This window comes from Anabrus simplex, chromosome 4 (assembly GCF_040414725.1).
Source record: "Anabrus simplex isolate iqAnaSimp1 chromosome 4, ASM4041472v1, whole genome shotgun sequence".
NCBI classification, from domain to species: domain Eukaryota; kingdom Metazoa; phylum Arthropoda; class Insecta; order Orthoptera; family Tettigoniidae; genus Anabrus; species Anabrus simplex.
Window position 1 is genome coordinate 303,103,714 of NC_090268.1, and position 20,445 is coordinate 303,124,158.

A 20,445-nucleotide genomic window follows, 5' to 3' on the forward strand; every position below is an offset into this window, starting at 1 on the left:
GTACTTAAATGATACATAACATTATTTTATAGAACAGCATATATAATAGAAAAATCTTAATAGATGAGCCAGACAATATTTCCACAAAATGGTACACAAGAAAATAGCGGTAAAGTTATGCATTAGAAAATTCAGTCCCTTCTGAATAAAGCTGGGAGAATGTGGAATATTACAGAGCAATGCATCCAAGTAGAAGGATGGATTAGTCCATTTTTTGCATTTCTATTATAATATCCATTTCTTTACTATGATTTAACAACTTGCATTCCTTGGTGCCTGCTGAAATTTTGAGTCAGAGAACACATGCCAGAAAGACTAGGTCTAAAGCAGTCATGAAAAAAGTTAACAAATAGTCTAAAATAAATATTAAAAATCTTTTTTTTTTTTTTTTTTTAAATAGGTGCAACATTTCCTTGCAAAACGAGAATGACCGATTCTCTTCATGCTACTGAATGAACAACTCTGCTTTTATTCAAACATTCTTATATGCAGGACATTATCTTCCCTGTATGAATATTCGATGGCTACATCTGGTTAGTTACTGTTCTTCAGCAATTTCCATCAAAGACATCTTCTGTAAAAGTAAAATTGTTTATCTCCTATTTAATACTATATATTATGCAGGAAATATATAGGAAGATCAGCAACACTTGCCCTCCATCAACAACTTGTCTATCTGGATTAAAGAAGAACTACCAGAACACTGGATAACAGCCCTCATTCACCCACTGCACAAAAAAGGAGACAAAACTGACCTTAACAACTACAGGGGAATCTTGCTCCTGGACATAACATACAAAATATTTTCAATAATCATCCTTAATAGGATAGGTTTACAACTTGAGAAAGAACTAGGAGAATATCAAGGAGTTGCCATTGAGGACGCAGAGCACAGTTCTCTGCGAAATGTAAAGAATTTAACCTTATTTTCTTGACACGGCATAAGCCCAAAAGTCTATACAGTATCATGTCTATAATATCAAGGAGCTTTCAGATCCTGGAGGAGCTGTCCTGATCAGATCATGAGTCTTAAGTTGATAATGAACTATAACAGGAGAAGAAACAGAGATATGGTGATAACATTTGTAGATTTCAAGAAAGCTTATGATTGCATCCATAGAGAATCTCTGTTTAAAATGTTAAGACACCTTGGACCACACCCCAAATTAATAAACATGATAAAATTGACTCTCACTAACACCAAATTAGAAGTGAAATTTAGGGGTGAAACATCACACTTATTTGAAATTAAAACTGGATGACGGCAGGGAGATGGCCTCTCACCACTATTATTTAATTGCGCTCTAGAAATGGTAATGAGGGAATGGTTTAGGAAATGTCCCCCCAAAAATAAAGATTGGCCAAAAAATCAAAACAAACTACCTGGGTTTTGCTGACGACTTAGCATTACTAGCAGTGGACATAAAAGAGGCAAAAACCCAGATATCAGAACTTCAAAACATTGCAAATAAAATTGGCCTGAAAATATCATTTGAAAAAAAAAAAGAAATTATGCCCCAAAAAACCAACACAACTAAAAGAAGTTACCATCAATGGTAATAAAATCAAAATAGTAACTCAATTTAAATATCTTGGAGAAGTAATAACACATAACCTAACTGAAAAAATCTCAATCCAAACAAGATCAAATAGATTAGCTAAAGCAGAAAAATAGGATATCTACAAAAAGAAATGTCTATCAATAAATGCAACAATAAAACACTACAACACAGTTATAAAACCGGAAGCTACATATGCAGCAGAAACACTTTTTCACCTGAATAAACAATCAAAGACTGACAGACTTCAGAAAATTGAAAGGAGAATTGGAAGAACCTGTGTCAACAAAAAATACCAGAAAGATGCAGAGTGGCGGATAATACTTAACCAAGTTATGTACAAAGAGCTAAAACCCATTACAGATACTATGTGTAAGAGGAGACTGGGAGTCTTTGGACATATCATGAGGATGCAGGATTCGAGACTTCTGAAACAACTAGTACAACACAATCTTGTCTCAAAATATACCACAACAGGATGTAAATGGATCAGAGAAGTAAAAGAGGATCTGAAGGAAATAGGCCTTACAACAGTAGACACCACAGACACCACAAATAAGATAAAATTGAATACAAAACTCAAGAATATAAACCTCAGCTTTACCCTTACACGAAACAAAAGACACGCATATTTTCAACTGAGGAAAGGGCACGAAGATCAGAGCATCTGAAGAAGTACTGGAAGGACCGCAAAGCCTGAACAATCCCTTCAAAGAGACCTGAACGACGGACTGACTAAGTTATCCTCTGCGGTCATAAAAGAAGAAGATTATATACCATAGATTTAATTTGCAATTTTCCTTACCAATTGCTCTGAGAAATCGCACCAAATCCTTGGAGAGGTCCCACTTGCAATGTTCTAAAGCTGCATCAAGAAGTAAAGTTGCATATTGTCTGCTTACTGAAGATGGCTCCAGATTCTGGAAAGAGAAAAAAAAGTCATGAACAATCACATTTTTGTACTTATATTTAAATACCTTTATACCTTATAGCTTACAATTCCATCCCAAGGATTTTTTGAGCAATGCTCAATTATTTTGCTCTTGAAGTTTGAATCTCACACATGACATGCAGAATTTTAAAATAAAATAGTGTAATTACTGGATATGAAGAAAGAAATCTTGACTAACAGTAGAATTCATGCACTGTACAATCAATTTACTTGATGTCACACCAACACAGATATGTCTTACAACGATGATAGAGTTGGAAAGGGCTAGGAGTGGAAAGGACGCGACTGTAGCCATAATTAAGATACAGCCTCATATGTCTGGTGTGAAAATGGGAAACTATGAAAAACTATCTTCAGGACTGCTGACAGTGGGGTTTGAACCCACTATCTCCTGAATGTCAAGCTGATAGCTCTATTGTACAGTGTAAGTAACCCTCGGAGAGCAAATAAGTTGGAACTTCTAGTAATAATTTCATGCATTTAAGTAATTTTAAATTCAAACAGTTTGCAGTGGGATTTGAATCCACAATTCTTAGTACTGGAGGCAAACACCTAATCAACTGAGTTCTCCAGGATGTCAATCAACATTGTGCTGCTGTAACAACAATGCAGAACATCTACTACTATGGTTAGTAATAACAAGCTATTTCTAAATCTGCCATAAGAAAACATGTATTTACACATAAATAAGACACACTCCCATTTTCTGAAGAGTTACTCCTCCATCTTTCATATACTGCACCCTCATGAACAAAATATAGTATAGTCTTGATACTGAGCAACTTCTACTAACGTTACTTGAATTGCTGATAATTTGCAAATTTTAATAATAAATGCAAATTTCTGCATTAGTTGCCACAAAATACTGTGAGTGTACAGTATTGCTGTTATCACACACTGTATGTGTAATACAATTTCACAAGCTGCATTCCTTGGTGCCTGCTGAAAGTCTGAGTCAGAGAAAACTTGCCAGAACCGGGCAAGTTGGCCGTGCGGTTAGGAGCGGGCAGCTGTGAGCTCGCATCCAGGAGATAGTGGGTTCGAACCCCACTGTTGGCAGCCCTGAAGATGGTTTTCCGTGGTTTCCCATTTTCATACCGGGCAAACGCCGGGGCTGTACCTTAATTAAGGCCTCAGCTGCTTCCTTCCTATTCCTAGGCCTTTCCTGTCTCATCATCGCCATAAGACCTATCTGTGTCGGTGCGACGTAAAGCAACTAGCAAAAAAAAAACAACACCTAGTCAGAAGAACTAGCACGCCCTGCCCCCTAACTCACATTCCTAGCCACTGTTCCTTCAACTGCTGTCTTTGTCAATGTGCTTCTTAGGGAACATTGTTGCTAACAGAAACAGTCCATTGGAAAGTGACTTTCAATCAAATTATTCATGTTACTGTGGTCTGACTCTTTGGTTGTGATCTTTTGTATAGCTGAGTTGGGGATGTTAATTTTGCCTGGTTAATTCCTCTAGCTTGTGGACTGGGTGTTAGTGTTCATCTTAATACACATCTTCATTTGCATATAACATTTCACACAACAAACTACACACAGGGTTGGCATCAGAAAGGGCATCCAGCTGTAAAACTGGGCTATTTTGGAAATACCAAGGAAGATGAAAAAGTTGTATATTACCAGTTGTGCAGTGTGAGTACTACAGGTAATAAATGTAAAGTATTTCTGCATGTTTCAAGCTAAACATTCTTATACTTGCCAATAAGAATGGCATGTGGGCTGTCGGTTGTGAATTACTTGTTCAACCAAATATAATCATATATATTAGCAAAATAAAAAGACATCTTCTTGCGGGCTACAATAAGGTCAATATTCTGAAATGAATAATAGAAGTGTTGACACATGTGCAGAAAACTTGGAACAATGGCAACATTGTGTCCCATAAAAGGCTATAAAAAAGATGTATGAAATAGCAAAGAATAAAAGGAATCAGTGGAAATGTGTGTGAAGCAAGCAGAGGTTGGTTAGTGCATTTCATGCAAAGAATCATCATCGGTTTGCATGTCAAGAACACCAGTACTCCATGTCACAGACAGGAAACCTGGGTCAGACTCCAGTTTGTTTAGATATGCCAAGACTCTTCAAATATTAACAGTAGAGGAGCTTCAACTGTACTGGAGACTGAAAAATATGGTGTTCAGTATTGCTCGCAATTAATGTTGACATCTGAATATTGTTGATCTTAAATTGATACACAGGAAGAGTATTTTTGAGGTGCATTGTTTACAGTTCATTGTTTGATAATTAGTGCACAGCATGAAAACAAGAAACGCTCTGTTTTGCACCTTATCGAGTGGCTGTGTATGAAATACAATTCTGTATACAGTCAAGAGGATTATGTTTCCATCGCGATGAGTAATATATTGCTATTATATTCTTACAGTTACATGTAAGATCGGACTGTTGTGTTAAACATAATAACGAAACATGCTCTTAACAGATTTTAAATTAATTTACGATAGATTCATAGTTATTTTTGTCTAGCGAGCACAACATTTTCACGTTGACATATGTCGACAATGGGCGTGAATGGAATCGCCTCAGTACTGATAGTGTGTTTTCATTTATTCTTCTCAGATTGACTGTCAAGAAGATTGTTAGTATCCTGGAGGAATCAGAAGACATCCTAGATGCTAATATATACAGTACACTGAAACAACTTGAAAATGCTTTCCACAGTGATGGGAATAGTGTTGATGATAATGATGATGATGACGATGATGAGTCGTGGGGATATCAACAGACTCTGACAATCAACTTCGGGCTGGTACTGAACTAGTGTGTACAAAACTAAGTGAAAATGGTACAATCCATGTGCGAGATGATGTATTGAGTGAACATGAAGCGAGTCCTGTATTGATGAAGCAGTACTGTGTATGTCTTCAAATTGTTCCAATGATTTTATTTATTTATTTTATTTATTTTCATGCCTTCATTTGTGGCGAAGTTAAGGCTCACGGCCCTCTCTTACACTTAACCACATATTATCTATAATAAACTTCATAAAACAGAATAATGAAATAATATAACAAAATATAAATCCTAACCTTATTCATTCTTCCACTCATACTGTCATTCATACAAGCTGGTTATACATTTAATAGGTAATCTCAGCAAGACCGCTTGAAAGAAGCTAAAAAAGTGCAATTCCTAACATTGACTGGAAGGGAATTCCATAGCTTTGCACCAGACACTTGAAAGGAGCGGTTAAATGGAGATGAGCAATGCACAGGAATTGAGACTGTAATAGTCGATCGTGTGTTATGTTCATGAGAGGAGGAGAGTAAATTAAACTTTGAGGATAAATACTGGGGTTTAGAGTCATTCAACAGATGAAATAGAAGAGTTGCAACGTGAAGCTGTCGTAGTTTATAGATTTTTAACCAGGAGAGAATTTCATAATAGGAGGAGATATGCATTGAAAATTTAATTGAAAATATAAACCTCATGCATGAGTTCATTGTCCTATGTAATTTTAATGTTTGTTCCATGGTGGCATCTATCATTACAATATCACAATAATGAAGTATGGGAAATATGAGGGTCTGGATAAGTTTAATTTTCATGCTTAGTGGAAGAAGTGATTGGCGAGTTTTGAGAGGGTGAAGTAACAAGTGAATTTTCCTACAGATGCTTGTTATGTGCTCACTCCAATCTAGTGTGTCACTTATGATAATCCCAAGATTTTTTACCGACTTCTGAAAAGGTATAGCTACACCACAAAGCAAAAGTGAAGGCAATAACTTCTTATTAAGGATATTTAACTGCCTTTGTTGCCCTATTATAATAGAATGTGTATTTTTAGGTTTAATTAATAAACAGTTCTTATTAGAATAGGAGCTAATCAGATTTAAAATGTGATGAATTCCAAACTCAATATCAACAGCTTTACAGTGATAATATATTTGCAGATCATCTGCATATAAATGATATTTACAGTTACTGAACTGAGAAGATATATCATTGATATATAGAGTAAACAGAAGAGGTCCAAGCACAGATCCCTGCGGAACACCTGTTTGCTTCATCTTCCAGTCCGCAGTCATACCGTTTATGACAACACGTCGCCGATTGGTGACACTAGGCTTTAAGAATGGAGGGAATTACTTTACTCTGGAATAAAACTGAATACCAGCATGAATTATTTGAAAGTCTATAACTGTGACTTTTTTAATGAGTGGAAACTAATCCAAGATAAATAAAATTAGATAATAAAGATTTACAAATACATGAAAAAAGATATCATTGAAATTTTCAAGTATAATATAATCTATTATTAAATGTTTTCTTTTTCAGGATTTCTAAAATTGTATTCATCCTGAATTAGTTTCACAGACTGAAAAAAACCTCAGAGGCATAGATTAAGTTGAAATTGAAAAGGAATGGCTTTTGCTATAAGAAATTATTTTCAAGTGTCAAAGACAGAGATGTTTTTCAGAAATGAGTGCCTTTTCTTCATTTAACAAATTGGGAACACATTCATTCTTAACCCATCCACTTACCTTATAAACATCAGTTCCTGACCTTTAAATTACCATTTAAATGCTGATGAAAAAAGTCCATGCAAGACTGTGCTTAAATAATAATATCACTGCAACTACTGGCTCAAATGTTGTCAAACTTTCATAGAAATACTCAAAAGTAATCATTTCAATGGAATGTGCTACATTACAGTGAAAAATATGAACTATGCACTCTAAACTCACCTAGTAATTCTTTTTAGTGTGGAATACCTTGAAGCATTCAGGCATGTGAAGGGCCACTTCGAAAGATCTCGCACTCCCATGTTTAGGCATAATTTCGATAGTTTGAAAAACAGGATTTACTCCAGGAATTCCAGTGAATGGTATTTTGGTAGGAATACATTTGCAATGGACAAGCAGATTCCCATTTCCACTCTTCAACTTTGTTTTTTCCTATGGTGCGTCGGAACAATTACGTTTGTAATATTTACATCTGCTTCTTCACTCGTATTACTGTCTCTAACTTCACAAAGCACAGATAACGTATCCACATCACTACATTCACAGGAAGATCTTTCAGATATATTATAATCTTCTTCACAATCACTATTCAGTAAAATATCTACGACTTCTCGCTCGGTAATAGCCTCGCACGTGTTCATCTTTACTCACTGAATACCCGCGACATCAGCTCAATGCTATCTACAATTTATGCGGTTAATCCCCTAAATATTACTCAAATACAGCTGAAGAGACTTCCTTCAGATATAAAAAATGATTGTAATGCCATCTGTTGAGTTTTTAATGTACTCCCTTCCCTTTACCGTTGATAAAGCATGACGCTGCATTACCCCGTCGATTTGACGGTTAGGTAAGCCGGGCACAGGCTCGCGCATCCCGTCGATTCAAAGGTTAGGTAAGCCGGTGGGTTAATATCTTAACTTAAAAAAATTAAAAAATGCTCCCATGGTACTATGTCTCAATATGACCTAAATAACAAAATGGACACTTATGTCTTGGGAAGAGGAAGTGTGAAGTCAGATCAGACAGGGCTTTGTCCTGAAAGCAAGGTCGTTGTTTTAACCTCAGTGACACCACACTTCTTAAAATGAATTTTGAAATGTCATAACAATCTCAAATTCCCAAAAACACCTTTTTGAGGTGCTCGTTATTCATAGGAATACTAAGTACCTACGTTTTTTTGACTCACTCAACTAAATGAATTTTTAAAGATTCTCTGAGCTATATTCCTCCAACAGGAAATTCTTCTTCTTTTCCACTTTCCTCTCTTCGTAATTTATAATATTACCAGGGTCCAATCTTTCAGTCTATTAATCCACAAACCCATAACAGTTTCCAATTAAAAAAAAAAAAAAAAAAAAAAAAAAAAGAGAAATATAACAGTGACAGTAGTACACAAACCTGTAAGATAATTAAGTAAGATCCAGCTGTATCCAGTTGTTTCTTCTCAAGACATTCTTGAAATAAATCCTTTGGTTTTCCAGCTGCAGAAAAAAGATACGGCCATAATGCTATTTCTGTTTTACGTGCACACTGCACGACAGTCTGAAGGTAGACCGGAAATTCCTGGATAAACTCAATAACACTTGGCATAAGTGCATCAGGGATTGGCTCTTTACTAGTGGCTTCTTCTTCCAGAACCTACACAATTACAGAGAAGTAAACAAAAGGACTTAATATTTGAATAGTTTTAAGAACTAAAGTCCTCAATGTACTAGGTACACTCAACTGGACAAAATGTCACTGGCAAAGAAATATTCAGTTTTGATGCTTGTTGTGTTTAAAGGGGCCTAACATCTAGGTCATCAGCCCAAAATATTTAATTTAATACATTCTCAAAACGAGATGATATCTTTTGTAAACTATAGATAGTTGGTGGCCAAAGAGATGATATTTGGAATCCAACCAGCTGCATAATATGTTCATCCTATTTCAAACAAGAGGATTTTGAAAGAAAGTAGACATCTGCGACAGCCAATTTTTGTGTAGTTGAGTGTACTTATTAAGCAATACAAGGTTTCAAAAAAAAAAAAAAAAAATTAGTGAATTTGCTCAGGAACAGCACAGACATTGTTTCGGTAGTGCAGGAAGTTTTAGGCAGAACAGAAATTGGGATTAACATGTTCGCTGCTTTGCAAGTCACTTGTGACTCGTACAGCACTAAAATGTGGTGCTGAAAAAAAAAAAAAAAATAAAAAAATAAATTTTATTCTCATTTTTATGACAGCGATTCACAGAGGGTATCCATGAAGTTCTATGGCATAGGTGTATGTTTAACAACTACCTTACATCATGAGACAGTAGTAAATTGTAATGCATGGATATAATACACCTCTTACTATTTGCTAAACGAGTCAAAAGTGCCTCGCAATTTTACTGGACATTCCACTCAACTGCGGTGGACAACAGGAGGTATACATTGTTGATCGAGTATTATCGTGTTGTAGCAGTCATTATAGGCTGGCGGAAATCTGTTGCAACAGAGTTGCAGTTAGAAGAGGGACAGCCCACCACTGATAAATACTTTCACTTTGTGGATGACGGAAATCATCGTTCGGGAAATCAAAACGGTATGCCATACTATTTAAACAAAATCATAATGAGGAAAGGAAGTTCAGGAGTTTGAAAAGGAAGGAAATTAAGATAGAAGAAATGAAAAAGTTTCTAGGAATCATCATGTGTATATGGGTCTTGTTCCACACTCAACTATCTACTTACACTGGTACAAAAATTACATGATATTTGACTCATAAGATGGGTAATGCCATGGGATAGTTTCCTTCTTCTCTTGAGATTCTGGCACATCACAGGCAACAAAGCTAACCATCAACCAGGCAATCATCTCTATTGAATCCAACCCCTTCTTGATAAATTAAACCACAATTTTGAGAATGCCTTAACAATGGAGAAAGAAATGCTTATAGATGAAACTATGGTTCCTTGGAGAGACTGTTTAATTTTCAGAATGTACATTCCTAACAAAACTCACAAATATGAAATTAAGTTGTATAAACTGTGTAGTACGAAAGAAGGCTATAGTGTTAGAAAGAAGATCTATGCAGGAAAATTCAGTATGAGTGAAAGCAGAGTGGGTCATGCTCATTCTGTTTATCTTTATCTTTACTGAACTTTGAACCTGGAGGCCTTTGCCCATTACATTGTTTGAATTCATAACTAAGCAAGAACTGAATATTAATCACAATGATAGTAATAGTTAAATTAGAATTATAAACAAAAGGGCTCACGGTCAACTCACTACCAGAGAGCCGCTTAGCCCGAAGGGACAATGAACTATGATTGCCATGAGATGTGAGGGTACTCACAAGACAGTATGAATTTTGAACTAATGGAAGAATTACCCGGCAAACGTGAGGCTGCTCACAAGCCTAAATAATTGAACTATTAGGAATGATAACAACATAATAACCGCTCCTACCCGAAGTGCTCACTTCTGGGTAGGGTCTGGTGCTGACCAGATGACTGGGAAATGTTATGTAACCTGCTGAGGTTACGGAACATAAAATTAAATCTTTAAAAAAAAGGTAGACGACACATTGCTAAGAAGAAAGATAGTGAAAGAGGAAAGACTGAGCAACCATGTACAGACCTACTTCTGCATCCTGCCCTGTCAGCATGTCTGGTAGAGTTTACCACTACATGCCGATGTTATCGTAACATTTTAAATTGCTGAGTGCTCATTCTATTGTAATGGAGCTTCAAAGTGGATTTTTAAATAGAGGTCGTATCCTCTATGCTAAAGCCTCCATGGCTCAGGCAGCAGCGCACCGGCCTCTCACCGCTGGGTTCCGTGGTTCAAATCCCGGTCACCCCATGTAAGATTTGTGCTGGACAAAGCGGAGGCGGGACAGGCTTTTCTCTGGGTACTCTGGTTTTCCCTGTTATCTTTCATTCCAGAAACACTCTCCAATATCATTTCATTTCATCTGTCACTCATTAATCATTGCCCCAGCGGAGTGCAACAGGCTTTGGCAGCCGGCACAATTCCTATCCTCGCCGCTGGATGGGAGCTTCATTCATTCCATTCCTGACCCAGTCGAATGACTGGAAACAGGCTGTGGATTTTCATTTTTCATCCTCTATGCTAATAATTTTTACGGAACCTATCAAAATCAGAAGAGCAAGAATTTTGAGCTCACATTCATAGATTTCAAGAAAGCCTATGACTCAGTAGATAGATGAACACTGTTTCAAATTTTAGAGGAAATGAGTTTGGATAGAAAATCTAGTGAATTGAGTAAACAGACCTTAAGAACACAACATCCAAGGTCAAGTTCAGAGGAAAGCTTTCAGAGGCATTCAAAATTGCAACCGGAGTCAGACAAGGAGATGGACTATCCTCTTTGCTCTCTCTCCTCTTACTTGATAAGGCGATCAGGCAAAGGCGACGAGAAAGGAAAGAAGTGGATGGAATACGACTGGGGTGCAAGAAAAAACTAAAGTATTATGGGTAGATTGTCTAGCATTTGCAGACAATATTGTGATACTGTCAGAATCATTAGAAGAGATGGTTAACTAAACCACACAACTACAGAGATAAGTGACTAAAAGAGGGCCTACAGATTTCTATCAAAATATGCTAAACATCAAGGCAGCTCATAGATGGAAAGAAAGAGGGAAAGTTCAGAAGGTAAAGGAATTTAAATATCTAGGAGAGTTGATAGAAACTAGGCAAACAGAAAATGAAGTAATGGGAGCTCAAATAAACAAAATGAATTTAGCATACAAACTAACTATGAATGTCTACAATAAAAAGTATATTTCGATTAATGCAAATCTGAGACATTACCAGACAGTGATCAGCAGAAACCCTTAACCTAGCAAGAACAGGAGTACTTAAAATATTGCAAATGGTGAAACAAAAGATTCTCAGGAAGATACTGGGACCGCGGAGAACAGAGGACTATCAATTTAGAAGACGAGCAAACTAAGAACTGTATACCAAGATAGAAAAAATCTCTGACATCACACAGAAAAGAAGGAGCGTGTTCTTCGGACACATCCTGAGAATGGACCAGGGGAGGTTAAGACTGCAAATAATACAATTTCTTGTGAACAAGGGAACCAAAGTACACAGGATCCAAGAGGTACAAAGGGATCTAGAAGAAATGGAAAAACAGAAACCAGAGATATCCAACACAGTCATTTTAAAATAAAAAATTCAGGCTTGCACAGGTTTTCAGGACAGAACTAGGCCCAGAACAAAATCATCATGGCCAGAAGAGCAAAGAAGTTGAAAGAATACTGGACAAGGAGAAAGACCAGAAGAAACAAGGCTGATACGAATTAACGTGGTCCTCCATGGCCAAACCAAGAAGAAGAAGAAGAAGAAGAAGAAGAAGAAGAAGAAGAAGAAGAAGAAGAAGAAGAAGAAGAAGAAGAAGAACCTGTCAGGAATCCTCTCTCTCAGTCCTTGATTAAAATAGAGCTGAAAAGAGGGTCAACTTCAGCAACCAAATATCTTCATATTATTAAGGTCTACAGACAGGATTAAAATGGTACAGGAAAGTAGCCCTGCAAGTTACCATTGGAACAGCCTTGGTTAATGCTTGGATAATTCACACCATAACGTCTGCAGAAAAAATAAAATGCCACTACTGCAATTTCAAGAGGAGGTCACAAGAAGCCCGGTTGGACCACAGTCGGAACCTGTCGTCAGACCTGAGAGGAGACATGCACTCACTCTGTCAAAGATGGAAATGACCAGTCAGAAAATTTTGAAGACAATGCATAGTTTACTATAAAGTCAATGCTACCAATGATCTATCCACTCACGGGATGCGTTCTTAGATCATCCTACATGTTATCTTATCAATTTTTACTTTCTGCTTCCATCAGTGAATGATGTTAGCAATCACTTGAGCATCACAAGATCACATCATCAGTATCTAATGAAAGGAAACGAATTCTAGTTTTAGTAACAATGTACATTTTATTGTAGCATAAGTGTTAGAGTTTAGTAGAAGAATAAAGGTTTCATGCAGAGGAAATGACGTAATTTACGAACATGAGAATAAGAATTTTGGATTCTTGTATGAAGAAAAAATGGTGAACATGTGATAACAACGTACTCTGGAATATTTGCAAATGCATGACTGTCAATCGAGTGGAGTGGCCACATGTGTTAGTGCGCTATGACTATGGAGCCAAGCTCTGCATTTGGGAGCTTAGTTGGTTCAAGCCTCAGAATGGTTTTTTGTAGTTACCCATTGTCACTTCCAAGCAAATGCCAGGACAATTCCTATTCATAGGCCACAGCTAATTCCTTCAACCCCCTTATCCAAATTCATTCATCATCATTTGTTTCTTGTTCATTAGCTCTTAAACAGAGGTTGGAAGAGGGAAGGGCATCCAGCTGTAAACACATAGCATATGACATATAATTTAATTTCACCTCATCTGCGAACCCATTTCAGGAAACGAGACTACATACAAATGACTGTCAAATCGGAAGACATTTGAGAATACAACAGACATCTGCAAAAGTAAGAGCTGATGGCCTAAATATTTGACCCATTTAAACAATAAGCATCATCTATCCTCATACACTCATGTTCATAAAATCCAGAACACCTTGAAAGACTAGAGAGTTCATATTCAGAGGACATCTTCATTAGTATGTTCTGCAGAAACGATTAGCATTTCAGTCACCTAGGTTCAACACGTGTCCTGTTGCGTAGAGGCACTGGGTCCTCCATAGGCACTGATAACTTGTTCCATGCGTGATGGCATCAATGCATATAAGACGCAAATGGTGTCCTGGGGTATAGCCATCCATGCTGCATTCCCTGGTTCTGCAGTTCATCTTTGGTGGTTGGCATTGGGTCACAACGCTGCACCTGTTGTTTCACCATGTTCCACACATTTTCGATTGGCGACAAGTCTGGTAATTGGGTGGGCCAGAGCAATAGTCTGACATCCTGTGACAACAAGAAGGCACGTGTTCATGCAGTAACATGTGGTCGCGCATTGTCCTGCTGAAATATGGCGTCTGGGGTGTCGTGCAGAAAGGGTGTGGCTATGGGTCGCAGGATGTCATTCACGTAGGTCAAACTGGTCACAGTGCCCTGGACACGCACCAACTGTGATTTGTGGTTATACCCAATAGCACCCCACACCATAACGCCTTGAGCTGGAGCTGTATGTCTTGTGTGAATAAAGTCAATGTGATGCCTCACACACTGTCTACGGCGAACCAAAATGTGGTCATCATTTTCAAACAAACAGAACCTGGATTAGTCCAAAAACACTATCTGCTGCCATTCCTGCCCCTAGTGATGCCGTTCCATACACCACTGCAGTCTAACATGTTTATAAAGATTTTACTGCAGCCAATGGCCATTAAAATATGTTTACATGACTAATTACATCAAACAGAATTTGGTTAGTCCCATCTGTCATCTAGTACACGTCACAACATGATATAAGTCGCAAGTCTTCTTGCACAGTATACATATATATTCCTTTCTCGGGGTATGAAAAGTTTTGTTAGCACACACACGATGATGAAAACCGTGCGTTGCTAATCTAGTCACTATGTGCCTGAGTTCATAGTTTGCCTTCATCCAATCCGTACTGGTCATAGCCTCTGTGGTGTAAAACCCATATATCTCCCTTCTTGGTTTGCAGCCCTGTTTGTAACTGCTTGAATGTATCTGTAGACGGCAATATTAGTTTGTGACGTAGTTCTTCTGTATAGAAGAGTTCTCTTGTCAGCTCGTAACATAGTCTTGAAGGAGTGAATTTGGACAAACATAATACCTTTTCCATGTAGACTGCTTTTACACTTTCAATGTCTCGAATATTTCCTTTAGTGAGATGTTCCCATATCAATTCTAGTCTGTACGTCATCATCAGAGATATTTTTGCATGGAACAATTTCATAGCGACTTCAACTGAAAGTTTGCGTAAGATCAAGATGCCATTCATTGCTATTACAGCCGCAGCCACTCTATCCTTGATGTGTCTGATGCCTGTAATGTAATGCCCAAATATTTAAAGTTATTTACGATTGGCATAGTTTCTCCTACATTTTCATAGCGAATTTTCTCTTTTAATGCCGTTCTGCCTCCCTTGCGGAAGATCATCTGTACCGTCTTTTGTCGATTAATTCTGAATTTATTTTCCTCTGCCCAAATGTTCAGCTTGCTGAAAGCAGCCTGTAGTTTTCATGTTTTTTATACGAGTACCATGTCATCTGCATGCATGTATATATGTGTATATGTACCTCGTCGCCTTCGACCTTTATAGTGGGTATTAGATCTGAGACCGCTATACTGAAGAGTACGGGGCTCATTGGATCACCCTGTAGTACTGCGTTCATCTGCATTATGGGGTTTGAGATAGAGACATTATCGTTTACAGAGATGTAATTATAAGCAAGAATGGTCCTAATGATGTTCGTTAAAGGATTCATATATCCTATTATGTTTCCCAGTTTCTTCAGTAGCTTTTCCCTGTCCACTAGGTCGAACGCTTTGTTTATGCACATTAGTCAAAGGTAGGCAGAGAAGTGGACGATGCGCCGGTAACTCAGCCCGCAATAAATGGCGACGGACTGTCACTCCTGATAGTGTACAATGTGTTACACTGTTCCACTGTTGCTCCAGAGCCCAGGGGGGCGCAGATCTATCCTGCAATTCGGATGAGGTGTCGATCTTCTTGGGGGAGGGTCTGGATGGTGTGACCAAACCCATCTCGTCATGTTCTACAGCCTTCTGTGAACAATTCTGTACACACCCACTGCACTGCTGAAGCACTTCGTCCCACATGAGCAGCAATTTCCCGGATGGATGCATCACGTTCTCTCATGCCAATAATGCACCCTCTTTCAAACTCACTCATTTGAAAGTACGGTTTTTGCATACGTCTGTGAGGCATCCTGCACATCTGCTGAAGTCCATTACCTTCGGTTTATTGCGACAACGAGAGACGCAACCACATTTTACCAGTCAGTGGTGGTGCGCCGAGTTATCAATGTGGACCTTGAACCTGAGGGCCGATATGGTTCAAATGCTAATTATTTCTTCAGAACATACTAATGCACAGGTCCTGTGAATATGAACATCCTATCTCTAGTCGTTCAAGGTGTTCTGGTTTTTATAAACATGAGTGTAGATCCAGAAATGGCAGAGAGAAATCAACCAAGCCCCAATATTGAGCCTGAATAGAATGTTCTTAAAATGGTGCAAGACAGTCCTCCTGAAAGTACCAGGCAGGTGGGTGCCAGATTAAAAATACTTGGTGTGGCAGTACTTGAAATTTTTTAAAAGTTATTTTATGTCCACACTGGAGCAGTTTAATCAATCCATATACATTTAAGTCTTAAGAGTCTTAGCTACAAATTTGGCTTGTGTTCCTTCTTCTGCTCCCACAACTTCAATCTTTCCGACCTGGCCGCCCTCCTTTGTCAGTTATGGTGTACTGTTTGCGTGTAAAAGTTTTTAGTTTAAGTCTCAAGTCTCTGTTTCTCAGGATCTTCTTCTCTTCTCGGTCTTCAATTTGCTGCACTGTCAAGCCTAAATCATCTAAATCATCTTGGACTTCTTTAAACCAATCATTCTTGGTTTTACTTTTCCAAAAGTAGTTGAAAAGATATTTCAGTACCCTGGCTTCTGGTAGTCTTGATATGTGGCAGAAAAATGCAACCCTCCTTTTCCGCATCTTGTTTATTATTGACTCAGTTTCCTGGTATACAACTTCATTAGGTAATAATCGTCATTGTCCATCTACTTGGTGTTTTTTATTTATATTGTTCTAAGGATTCTTCTTTCTGTTTTCTGTAATTTAACTGTTGTTGATTTGATGTTCAAAATGAATAGTGTTTCACTGTCATAGGTTGTTTCAGGTTTAATAACGGAGTTGTAGTGTTTGAATTTTGCATTTATCGAGAGAGATTTCTTCTTCTAGATTGGTTAAGTGATACATTGTGCTTGTTTCAATTTAGTTATTCTATTTTCTACTGATACTTTCTCGTTTAAGTTCCAAGTAATAATCCCTCCAAGACACTTGAATTTATTTACAATCTTAATTTGTTTCTTATTACTCAGTGTGATAGTTGGTGTTTCAACCTTGAAGGATGGCATCATTTCAGTCTTTTCAAACGAGATTTGTAGTCCGACTTTTGCTGCTATTTTTTGGAGTTCTTCAGTTTCTTCAACTTCCACACTGTAAGCAGCGCAAGGTCATCTGCAAATACCAGGCATTTGAGTTTGATATTTTTGACATCTTGATGTTTGGATGGCATTTTGCAGTCCACTCTTGCATGATTTTCTCCAGTGTGCAGTTAAATTGTAATGGTGAGATACCATCACCCAGTCAAAGTCTAGTCTGGATTTCAAATGATTCAAACAACTCCCCTCTGAATTTAACTTTTGATTTAGTGTTCTTAATGGTAATTCCAATTAGGTTGATAAGTTTTGGTATAATCCAAATTCCTTGAGAATTTTAAGTAATGATGGATACTGTCATACACTTTCTTGAAGTCAACAAAAGCGATGACTTATTTTTTTGTTTCTCACTCTTTGATGTTTCATGATCCACTTAAGACTGATGATTTGATCTGGACAACTTCTTCCAGGTCGAAATCCTCTCTGATATTCTCGAAGTTCTTGGTCAAGTTGTTCCTGAATTCTTGTTATAATAATTCTAGATAGGATCTTATATGTGACATCATGTAAAGAAATCCCCCAGTAATTATTTGGATCCAGTCTATCACCCTTTTGGTGTACTGGATGAATTATAGCTATGTCTATGAAGAGTTTGTGGAGGTTTTGAAGTGTTAGTTTATTTGCATTCTTCCACAAATATGTATTACAAAATATATATATTTTTATCAACAGAAAGTACAGTCTTCAATGCCACATGATTTTAAGCCTGGAGTGGAGTTCTATATGATGCTTTCACACAGAGATTCAGAAGATCAGACACACTTTAAAATATTACTTATATATGAAACAAAATTAATGGTCATTCTAACTGGTAAGAGATAATAGCAGCTATCTAGTCCAGGCAATAAAGAGGTGCTTGGTTCATCCATAAGAAAGTGGGTTCAACACATGGCCCATCAAGAAGCTCAGAAATTTACAAACAAGATTTCCACTTCTAGAGTGGCACATGGCCCAGAGATTCACTCAGTCTATACCAGAAATCACTACCAGATTAATTCTTGTGGGCAAAGGCAGTTTGGAATACAGCTAACCACTCTGTCTAATTTGGTCCAAAGGTTACAAATAATGGAAGCCTGTATCTTCCAGTACTCCAAGGACCTTCACGGTCTGTAGACACATAGTTTTGATTAATAGACTATAATTTGCACATTTCATGAAGAAAGACTGAGTGTTGGTTTTCTAGAATGCCTTGTTGGTACACACTTTGTTGCCAGAGCATACCATGCATATGAAGTACCCAAGTAGAACTAGTGTCGGGCACTACCACATCTCATCAGTCACCTATATCTATACCACCAGCATCACCATCATCATGATAATGTAACCCTCCCAGCTTGCCAAGTAGGGTGGTGGTGAATGGACTTGTGCCAACGTTGTCTGTCCATGTAGGTCTTTCTCTCCATTATCATTCTCCAGTCCCCTCCTCTACCTTCGACTAAATTCAGTTGGTCTACCCACTGTTTCCTTGGTTGTTCGACAGGTCTTCTTCTACTGAATGTTCCATGTATGCATATGGTGTTCGAGTGCCCGTCACTCTCTTTACATACCTGAACCATTTAAGTCTTGCAGGCCTTAGTCTATCCCCTAGAGGGTGCTCCACTCCCAAAGATCATCCAACGTCCTCATTCTTAAAAAAATTTAACTAAACAAGCCTGTAGGACCAAGGTCTCTAGTACACAACATGCAGGTTTCTAGGCCATATGTGAGTATGGGAATAAGATACGATTTATACAAAGGCATCTTGATTTAAAGGAGCACGTTCTTATCCCAGACGAGGGGATGTATGAGGTTATAGAATTTAGATCCATTGGCCACTCTCTGGTTCGTGGTGTGAGTTGTGGTCACATTCTAGTTCGTGAAACATGGGCAATGGCTGAGTGACCTAGTAAGTGGTTCTGAGAGTTGGGATAACAGTTGCAACAGAATGTGAGTGGGCACCTCAAACATATTCTGACACATGGCCCTCCTTGTGCTCAGGTGGATAGGACTATACAATCCACCTGTGGTCCTTAACCCATTAGAGGAGGAGTCTTCACTTGCACTATGAGTAAGTACGGGTAGCATCCTACTACACAGAATTTTCAGTGAGCACACTCAGAATGTTTTAAGCATGCCTTGGACCTATGGGAGAAGCAGAGTTCCACTCGCATTTGACAGGCGAGGGACTCCTTGGAAACAACTTGGCAAACAAAAAGGAATTTGATGGGGGACTGTCATTATTAATGGGGTGGGGCTTATGGAAGAAAGAAAGTAAAACTGTCTGAGACAGTAAAGTGGATGCATCTGAATGTGTTAGGAATTAATGATATTCGGGTAAGGATAGATAACGGGGAAGAGATAGGGGATAATAAAGTCTACTTGACGGGTGTTAAAAAGGGAACAGCACACTGTGGGGTAGGGCTGTTCATCAGGAATAATAATGCACGTGCCAGTTTCTGTCAGGCATGTAAACGAGTGAATGATGTGGGTAGATTTGGCAGTTGGGGAAATTATACGAGAATTGTCTCAGTGTACTCACCATGTGAGGGTGCAGATAAGGATGAAGCTGACAAGTTTTATGAAGCATCGAGTGAAATCGAAGTCAGGGTCAGCAGCAAGGACAGGATAGTGCTAATGAGCAATTTCAATGTGAGAGATGGAAATAGAACTGGAGAATATGAAAGGGTGATTGGTAAATGTAGGGAAGACTTGGAAGCTAATAGGAATGGGAAGCATTTGCTGGACTTCTGTGCTAGTATGGGATTAGCAGTTAAGACTATATTCATTATTCTCGAAGCATAAGGCTATTCACTGCTACACACGGGGAGGATAGGGGCACCATCTCCATAACAGACAATATCATAACAGATTTTGAATTCAAAATATCTGTGAGGAATGTGCAGGTATTCTGGAGATTTTTTGATGATACAGACCACTATCTGAACTGTAGTGAAGTATCTCTAGGCCTAGAATAGAGAAAGTGAAATCTGTCTGAAGATAAAATAAGGGTAGAAAATCTCCAGGAAAAAGAAATTAGACAGGAGAACATGAATATGATTAGCAAAAAGTTCCAAACAGTGGACAGTAAGCAGATTCAGGATATAGAAAGAGAATGGGTGACATAATGGAATGCTGTAGTATAAACAGCAAGGGAATGCCTAGGAGCAACTTGTGTGTAAAGATGGGAGAAAGTGAACATCTTGGGGGAATGATAAAGTGAGAGCATCTTGTAAACGTAAAATGAAGGCTTATCAGAAATGGCTCCAAACAAGGA

General features: G+C 38.0%; 1 protein-coding gene across 1 annotated transcript in view; it reads right to left on the reverse strand.

The window, feature by feature from the left end:
• Rich (Guanine nucleotide exchange factor subunit Rich) overlaps positions 1 to 20,445 on the reverse strand; it is a 629,630-nt gene that overhangs the window by 216,145 nt on the left and 393,040 nt on the right. The window contains exons 15-16 of the mRNA XM_067145638.2: positions 8,407 to 8,646; positions 2,365 to 2,479 (exon numbers count right to left, since the gene is read on the reverse strand). Coding sequence (XP_067001739.2) covers positions 2,365 to 2,479; positions 8,407 to 8,646 — 355 coding nt within the window. The remainder of the gene's footprint in view (positions 1 to 2,364; positions 2,480 to 8,406; positions 8,647 to 20,445) is intronic.